At 37.6% G+C, this 14,535-nt stretch overlaps 1 protein-coding gene across 3 annotated transcripts in view; it reads right to left on the reverse strand.

The window, feature by feature from the left end:
• Positions 1 to 2,366: 2,366 nt before the first annotated feature.
• ndc1 (NDC1 transmembrane nucleoporin) overlaps positions 2,367 to 14,535 on the reverse strand; it is a 29,622-nt gene continuing 17,453 nt past the window's right edge. Inside the window, exons 10-18 of one of the 3 annotated variants that reach the window (XM_061239378.1) lie at positions 11,714 to 11,795; positions 11,220 to 11,384; positions 10,883 to 11,134; positions 8,649 to 8,761; positions 8,353 to 8,403; positions 6,681 to 6,744; positions 6,218 to 6,318; positions 4,718 to 4,878; positions 2,367 to 3,411 (exon numbers count right to left, since the gene is read on the reverse strand). In XM_061239378.1, the coding sequence (XP_061095362.1) occupies positions 3,348 to 3,411; positions 4,718 to 4,878; positions 6,218 to 6,318; positions 6,681 to 6,744; positions 8,353 to 8,403; positions 8,649 to 8,761; positions 10,883 to 11,134; positions 11,220 to 11,384; positions 11,714 to 11,795 (1,053 nt within the window). In that variant the 3' untranslated portion in view covers positions 2,367 to 3,347. Of the gene's footprint in view, positions 3,412 to 4,717; positions 4,879 to 6,217; positions 6,319 to 6,680; positions 6,745 to 8,352; positions 8,404 to 8,648; positions 8,762 to 10,882; positions 11,144 to 11,219; positions 11,385 to 11,713; positions 11,796 to 14,535 lie in introns of all 3 variants that reach the window. The other 2 variants (XM_061239377.1, XM_061239379.1) reach the window with 2 other exon arrangements.

The raw sequence follows: 14,535 nt of genomic DNA on the forward strand, positions 1-14,535 counted from the left end.
CAATGCAGTTGAATTTTTTAATAATACATTTATCTCAAATAGCAAACAAGGAAACAAATAAGTGTTTCAAATTGAAATCCCACTCTCAGGGAAAAAATATATATTTGATATAAATATATATTAAATATATAATGTACATTACTCAATAATAGTTTGAAATGCAATTGAAATTGTACAAGAAGAAATTGAATTCAATGGCCGTTTTCAGGAATTTGCAATCCCATAATTCGACATTCCTACAGTGAAAATGCACATAATCAATCGGATGTATACTGGGGATAGTCCTCTTCCAGAATGTTGTGGTGTTTCCAGAAAATAGTTTGATTTAAATAATTTAATGAAATTTAAATAGTGGCATGTATTAAATGTAATGTTATATAAGGTGTTTTTGCAAGTTTGCCATCCCTTAATTCCACGTTCATACAGCACAATTTCACAAAAATCTACCTGAAATCTAGGGATCGTTAGATACTGGAATTTATTCAATTGAATCATGATTATGGTGGAGTTTGCAATCCCATAATATCAATTTCCTTTCATTCACAATTCACAGTGTCAATGGTACCTATAAGTGGGATTGTGTTCTTCAAGATTGTTTTTTTCCTGAAAACAGATTGTTTCCATTCCATTCCATTCAAAGTTGTTTTAATTGTGCCATGTATTGCAATCCCATAATTCCAAATTCATCGGTAAAAAGTCTCACAATCAATATGATGCCCACCTGGCATGGTGCTCCTCAAGGCCTACCAGGAATTTCCTGAAAACAGTTGATACATTTTTTTTTTTAGAGATTTATAAAATGTCAACATATTGGATACGTCTACCATTTTGGAGATCTTTGCAATCCAATTCCAAATTCCTACAGTAAAAAGTCACGCAGTCAATAGCATGTCTACCTGGTATTTCCTGAAAACAGTTTGATTTAACTTTTTTATATATATTTTATTTTGCAGTCCCATAATTCCAAATTCATACCGTAAAAAGTCACACCTGGCATAGTGTTCTTTAAGATGTATGTGGACTTTCCTGAAAACAGTTTAAATGTTATATTGTGCCATGTATTGAATGTGTCTACAATTTTGGAGGATTTTGCAATCCCATAATTCAACATTCCTACAGTAAAACGTCATGTAATCAATGTTGTTTATACTTGGCATGGTGTTCTTTAAGATGTATGTGGACTTTCCTGAAAACAATTTGATAAAATGTTGAAAATGTTGAAGTGTTATGTACTGAATACATTTACCATTTTGGAGGATGTTGGAATTATATCCTTCCAAATTCCTACAGTAAAAAGTTACACAATCAATAACATGTATACCTGGCATGGTGCTCTTCAAGGTGTACCGTGGATTTCCTGAAAATAGTTTGATTTCAAGAAACCTAGAGAGATTAAATTACAACATGACTAGTTGCTTGCAATTCTCAGTTCCCAAGTCTGACCTAATTCTGGTGGGTGTCCCCATTCTCTCGAACTTCATCAATGAAGTAACCAGCAAGGACCCTTGGGTCGTTATTTGTTGACTAAGCATGGAGCCAAATCACCATTCTTGAAAAGGCATCAATTGCACTGTTTATCCCATAATGTAAATCCCATAGTGCTTAAATTTATAGTAAGAGTCAACATGACATATGAAGTTGGGCCCAGGGTTCCTATATAGCTGACGGCGATTCCTCAGTCTCAGTTTGATCTCCACGGGGATCCAAAACTTTGAATAAATGCCTGATGGTATTCTGGGTCATGACATAGCCCGCTTGTATCCATGAAGTTTACCATGCCAATCGAGTTGGTGCATAAGGAATAATCTAGTGACATCAGATTTGTTCTTTTGTCTGTATAATCATTGAGATTTAAGAACCCTTAACAGTGTCAGCATGCCAATAACTTCTTAATCCAAGAAGAAAGTAAAAGTTAATCAACTATATCCAATGTGCCATAATGTAGAGTAACAGAGTGAAAGTGAAAACAATTGCAGCTGTAGACTGCATGAATTAATGTGATGAGGTATAGAAATGTACGTTATGTGATCTCTATGTAATAACGTGATATTTATCATGAAATAACAGGATCTTTTCAAGTAAGAACGTCATAACTTCATTAATCTTTTTTTTTTTTTTTTTTTTTTTTACTTGGCAGCAATAAGCTTGTAATAATCCAAATAGCAAGGGAAATTTAATTTTCCACAACATGGGACCTTGAAAATATCTTCTTTCCTCCAAACAAAAATAATTGATGAGAACTGTTAATGGAATCGAATCGATAAATTAATTTGTCAAAAAATGAAATGAGTGAATAAAACAGGAAAAAATGCTCATACTGTACCAAAAATGTAACCTTCAAATAAAACACTTCAGGCAAAATGGTATAAAATTAAGTATTATTTTTAATCAGAGGGAACAAATATCAATGGTCATTTTTGCACAATGAATATCGTTAGCCCCATTCAACACTAAAAATTCTTATTAAACATTCCAAAAAAAATGACCAAGAGAACAATATTGAAGTTTGATGAAGTTGAATGGAGAAACTTAACATTTGGATTTTTCAACATTCTGGTCACAAAAACAGTATATAGTTGATAAATGACAAAAATATGGACAGGACAGCTCAAAGGCAAACAGAAAATAAACAGTAAGTCAAATATTAGTTCACACTATTGCAGAGGGGCAAGTTATTTGTTCAATTTGTTCATTTGTTCATAAGCCAAAAACCCCGCAATATTTTAAAATAAATAAGTGAAGAATTGAAATTCATGGCTTCTTTAACACTGCTGATAAGATATGTAAGATTTACTTCTTATTCATTACACACATCACGGCAGAATACATGTGTATCCAATGAGTGTGATTACAAGAACCAGTAGATGTGAGTTCCGTTGGTTAAAACCTCTAGACAATGGTCTGGACAAATGGGGGCTAAAATTAACTTAGCTTTTTCCTCAACCATGACAACTTTATTCAGTTTTCCAGTCTGCATATGTGGCATGAGCAAGATCAAGACATTTAAGTGGCATATGTACATAAAGTAGATTACTTATTAGCTTGTCCATGAAACTTTCAAAATAAACCTATCCAAATTCTGGAAAAATGTTCATTTTAATTTCAAGCCACACAGACAAAGAAGGTTTTTTTTTATGCATACACTTCCAAGATTACATACAGTTGGGAAAGTAAACATCATTTGTAAAAAGAGCAAATCAAACCGATCTCATCTCTGTAATACCAATCCAATCATACAAGAGACTAGATTTACTCTGAAATTTGTAAATTGTAACTCAAGACAGAAAAATATGTATAACTCAAATAAACACTGACTGAAACAAGGCACAAACTGGTATGGCAGAGAATTACTCTTTGTATTCCATGAACTGTTGGAGCCTCTTTCGATGCTCTGCTGACATTTGCACAGCACTGTAAGAGAGGAGAAAGAGTGATGTAAGCAGTACTTTAAATAGCAATGAAAGGTACCCTGGAAAAAAAATACATATTGGCCATTATCTACAAATAAATACTTGTTCTCAGCTGGGTCATTCCAAGTCAACTCAAGACTTTTGGACCACATCGATTCAGCATGCCGATTCGGCCTGGAACCAGAACAACACCATTCGGATAGTTATTATGGGAGTTACTGACTAATAAGTCTGCACTAATTAGGATGCCCCAATGATTTTGACTTTAGTGTAAGTTGCAGAGTAATATTTCTTATATCACTGTATAAGTCCTCACAATGGGCTCCAGCATTATTGCCATCCTTACTAAAAAAAAATACAGACCAAAGGCTGTATACAATAAACACACACAATACAACACCACTTAATTGGGAACGCTATACTAATACTGGGTAGGGCCTCCCTTCGCTCTCAAAACAGCCTCAATTCTTCGTGGCATGGATTCCACAAGATGTTGAAAACATTCCTTCGAGATTCTGTTCCATGTTGATGCAATTTCTGTAAATTTGTCAGCTGCACATTCATGCTGCGAATCTCCCGTTCTACCACAAAGGTGTTCTATGGATCATTCTTAATCATGTGACAATTTCCTTGGAGTACAGGCAGCCATAGCAACCATAGCAACGTATAATGTATTTAAATTAAAGATGGTTCTAATAACAGAATTGTCTGGAATTAAGTATCTGAATGAGACTGATTGAAACAAATTACTCTGAACCTATAGTATGAAACAAAGTCAAAAACTGTGATACAAGACCTAATATAAAGACCTCATTGATCAGTAGACAACAATTGCCTGTGACTCCATGTCACAGAGCCCAGTTCAATCCCATCAGTTTTTTTAAGCGGTCTGAATTTTAAGGACATTAAAGCACTAGAATTTTAATAACCAGTTGCAAACTCTGTTCTGACCATGCATATTTCACTTCAAAAATACAGGTCAGAACAGAGTTTGCAACTGAGTTTTAATCACTTATATTTCAAAGCTGCTCAAAAAATATATTTACTTCCGCTGTTGTCTCACCTTTTCTCACCAATTCTAATACTTCAGTGAAATCAGACATATACTTTTCTACAAATTGATTTACAAACAAGGTACTTAAATTAGTTTAAATAACTATTTTGACAGGGTATAGGGTATACACATAAAACCTGGGTGTTCCTGCACAAGGAACTGAATAACTCATGGATTCCTAATAAACAACATGTATGCACCATTGATGGTTTTCATCCCAACAATAACAGTTAAGGCGAAACACAAAACTTACTAGATGTGCTGGCCAAAAGTGGTTGTAATCCTATAGATGGCAGTCTTCAGGGCAGCTCTCAGTGCGAAACGTAGAGTTTTGTAGGTTGTATCCTCAAGGTTGAAGGAAGACCTTACAGGTTTGCTGGAGGCATGTGGCAACTTGAAGTGTTTGTCCACAGCCTATAGATAAAATTATAACATGAGTCCTATTAAGGTGAAGCTTATTAGCAATGTACAAAATCTTCAGCTTCATTTCTCAGCCCTAGTCCAAGGACAACTCAAGTGTTCCCATGCAGTGCTCATTATAAATTAGGTGTGATTTGAATCTTCAAGTATCTGTATATAGAAACAAGTTCAGAATTCATAATATTAATCACAAAAAACGTTGTTTTAAGTGAAATGTTTGCATTTGCTGAAAGCCTAAAAAAAACGGGAAACTAACCTGACAAGCCCTAACGGTAACATCTGCCTCCTCTCCAAGGTATCGGCACAGCATCAGTATATCAGTATCTCTGACTGTTATCTGCGACAACCCTGTATGCTGTATGTCATACAGGTGCTCACCACTGGGCAGATTTAAGATTGAAAGAACTCATCATCTTAGAGTAGCGCACTTTGAAAGTACCCTGGTGCCTTGTGTCTGGATCCATTGGATTAAAATTGTTGTTTTTGTGCAAAAATAGTTCATAGGGGTATCCATGACACAAATGGCGCAATGTAGCTATAATGCTGCCGAGCCTGTTGCCATTATAGTAGACCTGTGAAATGTCATTGAGTTTGGTTTTAAAATGAGCAAGATATTGAGGTCCAAAGGTAGCCATTTTTAATGGAAAGTCTACCGTAGGTTAGGGGTCAGTTTCTTATTGTAACTGTGTATAGCCTAAAGTCAATGAACGTAACCACTAAGAACGCAACCACGGTTACAGTCGAATTTGCTACCATGGCAGCAGAGCACTTAACTGTTCCCCTCACCTCAGAAAAACATTTAAGAGTTTACATGCAACACCCTCAAGTAATTCCCTAAGCTAAGGGGGAATCAACCCTTAAGTGTCAGAGTTAAACACTTAAGGTGTTTCATGCAACCAGGCACTGGTGTCTGGAAGTTAGGTACAGTTGGATTACTGCTTCATAAGTGTCCCCAGGCTACCAACTAGGGGTGTACTGGCTGCAGACATTAGTGACAGCCTATTCTAATCAGTGCTACCTGTGGTACACAGTAAGATTGTGTGGAAAACGGTCACTGACTGGTGGGCAAGAACATTAGGAGAGCACACATTGTTCCATGTAAAGAGAGTAACATAGAATCTTTCAATGAAAGAGTCAATTACTCAGAACAGGCAGTGTGCGTGTCATGACAGTATTATTGTTTTTCTATTACACTACTACATCTACAAGTAAATTATTTGCCATGCAGAAATATCACTACTACTAATAACAGTGGTTCATCAGGTTACTGATGTTGTATTGCTATTTTCTTGAACACAACTGTATATAGCTTAAAACTGATTTTCTGCCTTACCTCTTGCAAAATCAACATACAGCTCAGTATACTGGAAAATGTAGTCTGCACCACACCAAACCGGTCTTCTGTGTACGAGGCCGCAACTAGATGGGACAAGGCTAGAAGCAAAAAAAGAATAAAAAAGGGGTAAGAATGGCGGATGGAAGAGAGGAAATGCATAAACAATCCACATAAAATATAAGGATAAACAGAAGAGGAAATTTCCTATTTAATTACCTACATTACTTTTTTACCTTATTTTCATCTTTGACATCCTCCTAAAGTTTCCCAGCTAACTTGCAAGTTACTTCATAAACAAAACAGGCCACAGCATTAAGTGTACCTCCAATTAACTGATTAGTTGGCATACTTCACCGAAAACACCCAGAGCACCTTTTTTCAGCCACTGTTCCTTGTTTAAAATTTCAGCAAACAACAAATGTTCTATAAAAAAACACAAATGAACATATTCATTTCTGACCTTCCAATGCCCAAATGTGAGCTTGACTGTCAGCAAAAAGGGCTTGACTGGAGGCTTCTGGAAGCTGCAAGGAAAGAAGGGAAAATTAGTCATCAAAATAAAGCAAAAGTAAAAATAAATAAATAAAAATTTAATCAACTGAAATTCTTTTTTTGCAATTCAATATTTTTTAGTTGAGTGCACACTTCACGATTCTTTAAGACTGCCATGAAGTTTAATGCTAGTTAACCACATTTGCGCAAGACCCCTAGTGGCCATGGCGCCAGCGTTCTGAGACTGCTCAACTCAGACATTCAGTGTTCCTGCAACCAAACTGAGTGGAAGCAACAAACACTGCGTGAAAAACGGAGTGCTACCATTGTTTATTGCATATTTCATCCAATTAACACCCTCTGCCCAGTCTCATCTGATACAAGCATGATGCATTGGACAATAGACAACTGCTAGTCTTTGATGATAATGCTTGGCATATACTCTGGCTGCTTTGTTAAAGTTCACACCACTGAAAATGAAATTGAGCATCTTTCAAGAGGTTTGCACTATTCTCTAATACTACTTTCTGATTTCCACACAGCAGACATCATAGCAGATAGCAAAAAATAACAGCCTTGTTTGTGGTGGTGAATGGATAGTGCTTGTTCACTGGAATGACAGCACATTGATACAATTGGCCCAAACGGATTACAGACAAAGTCAGAAAGTACAGAGGCAAAGCACTGAATATTAAGTGCTGTAGAGTCATAGAGCAGGGGTGTCAAACTCCACTAGATTACAGAAGGGTTACTTGCCATTGGCAATAGGAAGCCCATCGAGGAAGTAACAGCAGAAATTTCAAAACTGGTTGATTGGAATGTGGTGAACACCCCAAAGATTCAAGCTTTTTACAAAATAATTTATAACTCAAGGCTATAACCACTCACTCAAAAAAAATACAAACAAAAATAAACATCATATTACATGTTTAGATGAGGTACAATTTCAGTGTGTCTTTGGCAAATTGAGTGGCATGTCAAACATAAAAATCGTGAAGTGTGCACAAGGCTTTAGTGTTAGTTTTTTCTAAACTAGTCAGGTTTTACAGAAAATTAGAATAAGTGATGCTAAATGCTTGTCAAGGCAGCATGATTAAACTAAAGAAGCAAATAGCTAAAATAGGTTGGGCATGCAGCTGACGTACAGTTTGAAATGCAGAAACTTTACCACAGCACCACACCCACACACAATTTTCAAACCAGACATTATTCTACAGCTGAACAGTATTGTGCTTGTTTAGGTCAGATTTCTAGGGGGAGGACCCAATTGCTTGAGCAATGAACTCCTCTGTCGCACCCTCATGACCACTGGCTTCTAGCAGCTATGCTAACAAAGGTATGGTTTACATAAAAAATGTGTTATTTAGCTAACACTTTTATCCAAAGTGACTTCGTTCATTAGACCAAGCAGTGGACAATCCGCCCTGGAGCAATTTGGAGTTAAAGGCCTTGACTTAAGTGGAGCAGTGAATCTCAGCATGTTCACACAGTAATGTCTTGCTATGAGCCAGGTCCAACGGACATGAGGACAGAGCAGAATGCTTAGGGTCGGGACAAATTCATTCTAAGCTACTAGAAGTGTCAGAAAGGCATGCAGAGAGCCTCTTCCCACCCACCTCTGAGCATGGACGTCACCTTACCTTATTAAATAAGTACATTATCAGTACTCGCTTAGCCAAGAAATTTTTAACCTGAATGAAACATTTGAGAAAATAACAACGGAACAGAATATTTTTGTATCATAAGAATAGAAAATGTATTGTTGCAGGGAATTTCAAACCATTCAAGATTATCAAGTCAATTTTATGAATTTAATTAACTAATTAATAAAAAGATGACTAAAAAGTTAATTAATTTGACTAAAAGCTCATATGGAAAGCAGAACCAATACACAGAGTGCCTGGGCTCATGAGGGAGAACTCTAATAATACTTTACCTGCTCCCGTCTGTTATGGACCCACAGGGAGAGGAAGCCTGGCTTGTTGGAGTCAGGAGTAGGAATGGGCGCTTGAGCAGGGGAAGCTAAAGGACTGCCATTTAGAGGAGACTCTGCAGTTGAAGACAAAATTAATTCAGAGTACAGCATGCATTCAAGTAACTGTGTCATGCGGTTTTAACTTGAGCAGCACCAGAAGGTTTTAAAATGTAGAGTGTTTATCATATGAATTAGGGCTGGGTTTAAAAAAAATAAAAATAAATCCAATTCTAATCTTGAATGATCCGATATTGGGGCAGGGCGGCCTGTAGCGTAGCGGTTAAGGTAAATGACTGGGACACACAGGGTCGGTGGTTCTAATCCACAATAAGAACCGCACAGCCGTTGGGCCCTTAACCCTGCACTGCTCCAGGGGAGGATTGTCTCCTGCTTAGTCAAATCAACTGTACGTCGCTCTGGATAAGAGCGTCTGCCAAATGCTAATAATGTAATGCAATATTGATTTATAAAATCCTGCTAGATTGTTTTAAAGGAGTAACATGGTGGTTGGTCATACTTTCTAGGGTTTTATATGCAATTCGCACAAGAGCGCATTGAAGAAACACAATGAAAGTAATAAATATGTCCGTTCTCTAGTTTTGGAGAAGAATTTTACATTTATCGTCCTATTTTCAACTGGTTGAGAATTATCTCCTTGTAGTACATCAATTCCTGAACAATCAAGTCATTTTGGTACTCTATTGTACCATTGGTTTTCTTGTGCCAGGTGGCAAGGTAGTGTGTGGCAAAGTAAAAGGTTTTGATGGACCTAATGCCTCATTAAAAAAAACTTTAAATGCAGTGGCATGGTTTCTTAATGAAAAACAATTGGCAATAATCACTTCATCTGCAGGAAAACGTTTGCTAATGCAAGCATGGTGTAAACTGAAGAGGCACTTAGAAACTAAACATCCCCACCACAAAGATAAAGATGTGGCCCTCTTCAAGAGGTCAAGAGACCAAAATCAATAGCAGCAACACTGCATGCTGACCTGTGTGAAGGTATTGGATACAGCACAGGAGGCTAGTTACTTAATAGTGGAGCTTATTGCAAAGCAAAAAAATAAAATAAAAAACCTTGCACTAGCAGAGAGACCCTGCCTGCATGTTGCAAAATCATAAGCATTATTCTTGGTGATAAGGCCGCAGAAAAGATATAAAAAGTCCCTGCATTTAAATCACAATAAAAAGTAGAATAGATAACATGTCTAACAAAATAATTCTGACAGAGAAATTGAAAGTTGCACGTTCTCTTTGCAAATAGACAAAGCCACGGATTTCAATTATATTAAACCACAGCCTTTGAAGTCCCACCTCTTCTCCATTCAATGAACTGAAAAGGGAGCGGACCAAAGTCTTCTCCTACACACCGAAGTGCTTTGGCTGACACAAGGGAAATATGGAAAAGGTATGAATTTGTATGCCGCCAGGTGAAGGGGATTACGGTTGTACGGTCTAAAACAGGTAGGCAGACATTAACATGTTATCTAAAGTTACCTTCCCTGTACAAAAGTTATTTGGGAAAATGTTAATGCCAACAAAAAAAAAAAAACATGTGAAAACATTTTTTATTACATTATATATTTTTGTAAAACCATTATCTTTTGGTATTAACCTGTTTTTATTATTGTCATATATTTTGTATAAGTGATCATATAAGCTGCATATCCTCCTGTATAAGTAATCAGAATCATATTCTTGAATACAAAGAGCTTATTCTAACTGCAAGTAGGGGAGCGGAGAACAAATTAGCAGCATGCATGAGGACTAGAGTTCTGAGAAAGTTAAGAGAAAAATATTTGATCGACTTAAGGCCCTTAGTCAAGCAGTAATATAACATCGACTTACTTCAAACGCATTGATTGAAAGCATAATGTTGTTAACAGCTAGCAATAGCAACACAAACAATTGCACAAAGCATGCTAGTTGTCTTCCAACTAGTATATTGCCATGTACATTTTTTGGAAAAATTATACTATTCCAGAAAATAATGCCCATCAGAACTTGGCATTGGGCCATTGTTTTAGGTTATACATAGCATTTGACTGTACAATAAAAAATTGCAGCATCTATAGCAAACATATGAGCAGTTTGTCCAGTAGCATGAGAATATTGGGAATTAAATATAAAGCCTCTGGCAGTTGGGAGTCTCTATCATTTACATAAGAGTATAACAAATTTTTAATTATTCCTACCCGTAGAGGAAGTCCACAGTTTGGGCCTCCTCCTTGTCATATGAGGGCTCTGAACTGAGCCATACCAGGGTGAGAAGGGGTCCTGCACCCCCACCAGGCGCTTCATGACAGGAGAAGCAAAGGGACCATCAGACTTGGTGGCGATGTTCGCTGCCTGGGGGCTGGACATGCTTGTCACAGATCTTAAGGACACAACTCCAGGGGTTTTGATTGCCTCAGTAACCCAGGGAGTTTTTGCCAGTTCTTCCATACCTGATGACACTGAAAAATTGACACCAACATTTCACTTAAGATACTTTTTAAAATAGAAAACAGAAAACTATAAACTGTACTGTACCTGAGCCGTCTGAGGAGGTGGACTTCTGATCTTTGGTGGTGGACTGTGACTTGGCCCTCCCATTGGAGGAGACAAGTTCATGGTAAGCCACCAGCCTCTGAGTGAGGTCATTGATAAGAGACATACACTCCTTACATATGGCACTCCAATTATGAGGATGACCACCTGGAAGGAAATATTTTAGTCATTAAAGTGCCATGCACAAATCCTTTTGTCTTAAAAAATACACTCAGTGAGCACTTGACCAGTATCCTCATGATTGTATGCATTGGATTGCTTAGATAGATAATCGCATGAATAAGTAGGTGTAATAAAGTAAAAATGTTCCTTGTAAAGTGCTCGGTGTTTATATATATATATATATATATATATATATAAACACCAGACTTCTTTATATCTAGTTTGCAATCAATGGTGGTTGCCCACTAAATATGGCATAGCTAGAAATTGCACACACAAATGCAGAAAGTGCAAGCCTGAAGTATGATACATACCAGGCTGACTCAGGCTGAAGACTTCTTGTCTTCTTGATGGGGAGTGTTGAGACAACAAAGCCAAGTCTTGTAGGGCTAAAAACTTATATTTGGTGCAAGAGAGAGAGAACAAATTATACAATTAGTATAAAAAATAAATACATCAAGAAAAGTTATGGACAAACCTTAGCTGATTTTGGCGTAAGCATCACTTAGAGTTATGAACCTGAAAGTAATATTTTTTTGTACATAAAATTCTAAACAGCAAGTTGGTGAACATCTTTAGCCAAGTAGCCACAACTTAGCTACAGCAAGCTATGTTACCAAATTAATTGAATCAAGATCAGGGGTGCACAAGAAGGGCCGATCCGTTTCTGGATTTTGTGCCAACTTCTGGTCTTAATTATTGAATTGACTCAATCATATCTTACCTGACATATGTACCAGAGTTGTGCACCCCTAATCTAGATTAACAAGACCGGGCGAGCCTGGTTCAGCCAGACCCTGATGTAGCTCAGTAAATAACATGAAGAATATGAGCTAAAAGTGCTATAATTTGAGGGTATTTACATCTCAATCGGGTGAACGGTGTAGGAATTACAGCTCTTTTTATACATAGTCGACCCCCCAATTTTAAGGTCTCAAAAATAATTGGACAAAAATTAACATTACATATCCTTTGACCTATCAACACCATCAGAGTCAGGATATCTTATTTTCAGGTTGTCCTACATGGCTCAGGCAGTAAGAGCAGTCGTCTGGCAGTCGGAGGGTTGCCGGTTCGATCCCCCGCCCGGGCTGTGTCGAAGTGTTCCTGAGCCAATCGCCGTCAGTGTGTGAGTGTGTGTATGAATGGGTGAATGAGAAGCATCAACTGTACAGCGCTTTGGATAAAGGCGCTATATAAATGCCAACCATTTACCATCCTACAAGCGATACTAAAAGACTTTGCATTTGAATGGATCTCTATGGGAATTGGGGGGTGGGACTAGGTTTAGCTGTAAATTATGCTGATACAGTATAGATACATTTCTTGGCTAAATGGCTTTACGTCATGAAGGGTCCAAGGTATCACATGAGCCTCAAACCGTCATGCTGCCACTAGATATGCAGTAGATGGATGGATCACTTCAAGGGTTGTTTCTCCTGAATAATTCTCCTTCAGAACCCAATGGAAAAAATATTCAGGAGAAACTACCCTTGAGGTGATCCAATCATCTACTGCATATCTAGTGGCAGCATGATGGTTTGATGCTCATGTGATACCTTGGACCCTTCATGACTTAGCCATTTAGCCAATAAATGTGTTCTATACTGAATCAGCATAATTTACAGCTGAATCTAGTCACACCCCCCAAGTCCCATAGAGAGATCCATGTACATGGACAACCTGAAAATATGATATTCAGACTCTGATGATGTTGATAGGTCACATACATCAAGAAGTCACAGCATGTAAAGGATATGCAACCAAGTATTAAAAAATGACAATTTAATCTATGTTTGTCTAATTTGTCCAATTATTTTTGAGCCCCTTTTTATACTTGGGAGGGACTAAGTATAAAAAAAATTAAAGCTGAAAGTCATTATTTACTTCCAACTCCAATATCCTGCGGCAGTCAGCTAAAATAACATAAGCTCACTGACATGTTGACTCACTCTGCATATTTTGAAACCCGAGTTTAAGGACTATAAACACAGGCAGTTGACGGGCCGGCACTCGTATAGCTGTACAATAATTAAAGCTCATTGGTTGAAAATGTGTTCCAATTACCACAACCAATGGTGTTTAAATGTCAGCACGTTCACAGAGAAGGGGTGGGATAAACAGTGTTGTGGTTTGAGGGTGTTTGTTGCCGCAATTCCTCTCTTGACCATTAGAGGTCCGAAATTACCGATTGTACCTTTAATTGAAGCATTTCCATCTCAGTAGGCTACGCGTTTTGTAGTTTTAAAAGCATTGCATTTGGTTTTGGTTGTGGTAGAGCAACAGTAGCTTAGAGATTGCCTTGGCAGAGAGAACCGATTGCCATGGGATATCGTTTTGAATGCATTGATTCCATTAGCTAAATTGTGAATACCGTGGAAACAAACAAGCCGGCAAATAAAATTTGAATAAAACAAATATGAAGATAATGATTAGCTGACATTATACTAAATAAGTAAGCCTAATAAGTAAGCTAGCTAGCTAAGGTTTGCAACAGCAAAGCTCGATAACTACCAATTATCATTTATTCAATAGCCAACAGAACAACTTGTGGGCTATCGGAAAAAACTGCCAGCTTTTCATAAAGAGAAGCATTGTACAGTATTGCAATCTCCACTGTTGTATGAATTGCTTGCCTTCTCCTAACTAGTGTAGGTGAAATAACTACTTGAACAGTCTCATAAAATTAACTGGAAGTCAGCTTCTATGTTGACTGGGGCTCCGAGAACGCGACTTAGAACTGTGAATGATCAAAGTTTCTTTTCAAATTTGTTTCAGATTCCCCCCCCCCATTTTTTCCCCAATTTTGTTGGCCATTGTACCGCTCCCATGTGAGCCGGGCAAACTCGGCTTTGGCAGGGCCGGGCCGGGATGCAAACCCCGGTTCTCAGTGTGTAACTGCATCGGACTGATGCCTGCATCAAGGTTCGATGCCTTAGCTGTGTGTCACCACAGTGTCTGACTGAATGCACCTTGAGATGATTAAAAGATATGCATGTATCTTAAGTAAGTAAGAGAGCGAAAGAAAGGAACAGGATAATGGTTGTGCAGTTTCCCTAGCCTAAATTCCATTATCTTAATCGTTTCTGCTATCACACGGGTATCAAACAATAACTTCCAATGATGAGTCACTGTG

The sequence above is a fragment of the Conger conger genome, chromosome 4 (genome assembly GCF_963514075.1).
Source record: "Conger conger chromosome 4, fConCon1.1, whole genome shotgun sequence".
Taxonomy (NCBI): Eukaryota; Metazoa; Chordata; class Actinopteri; order Anguilliformes; family Congridae; genus Conger; species Conger conger.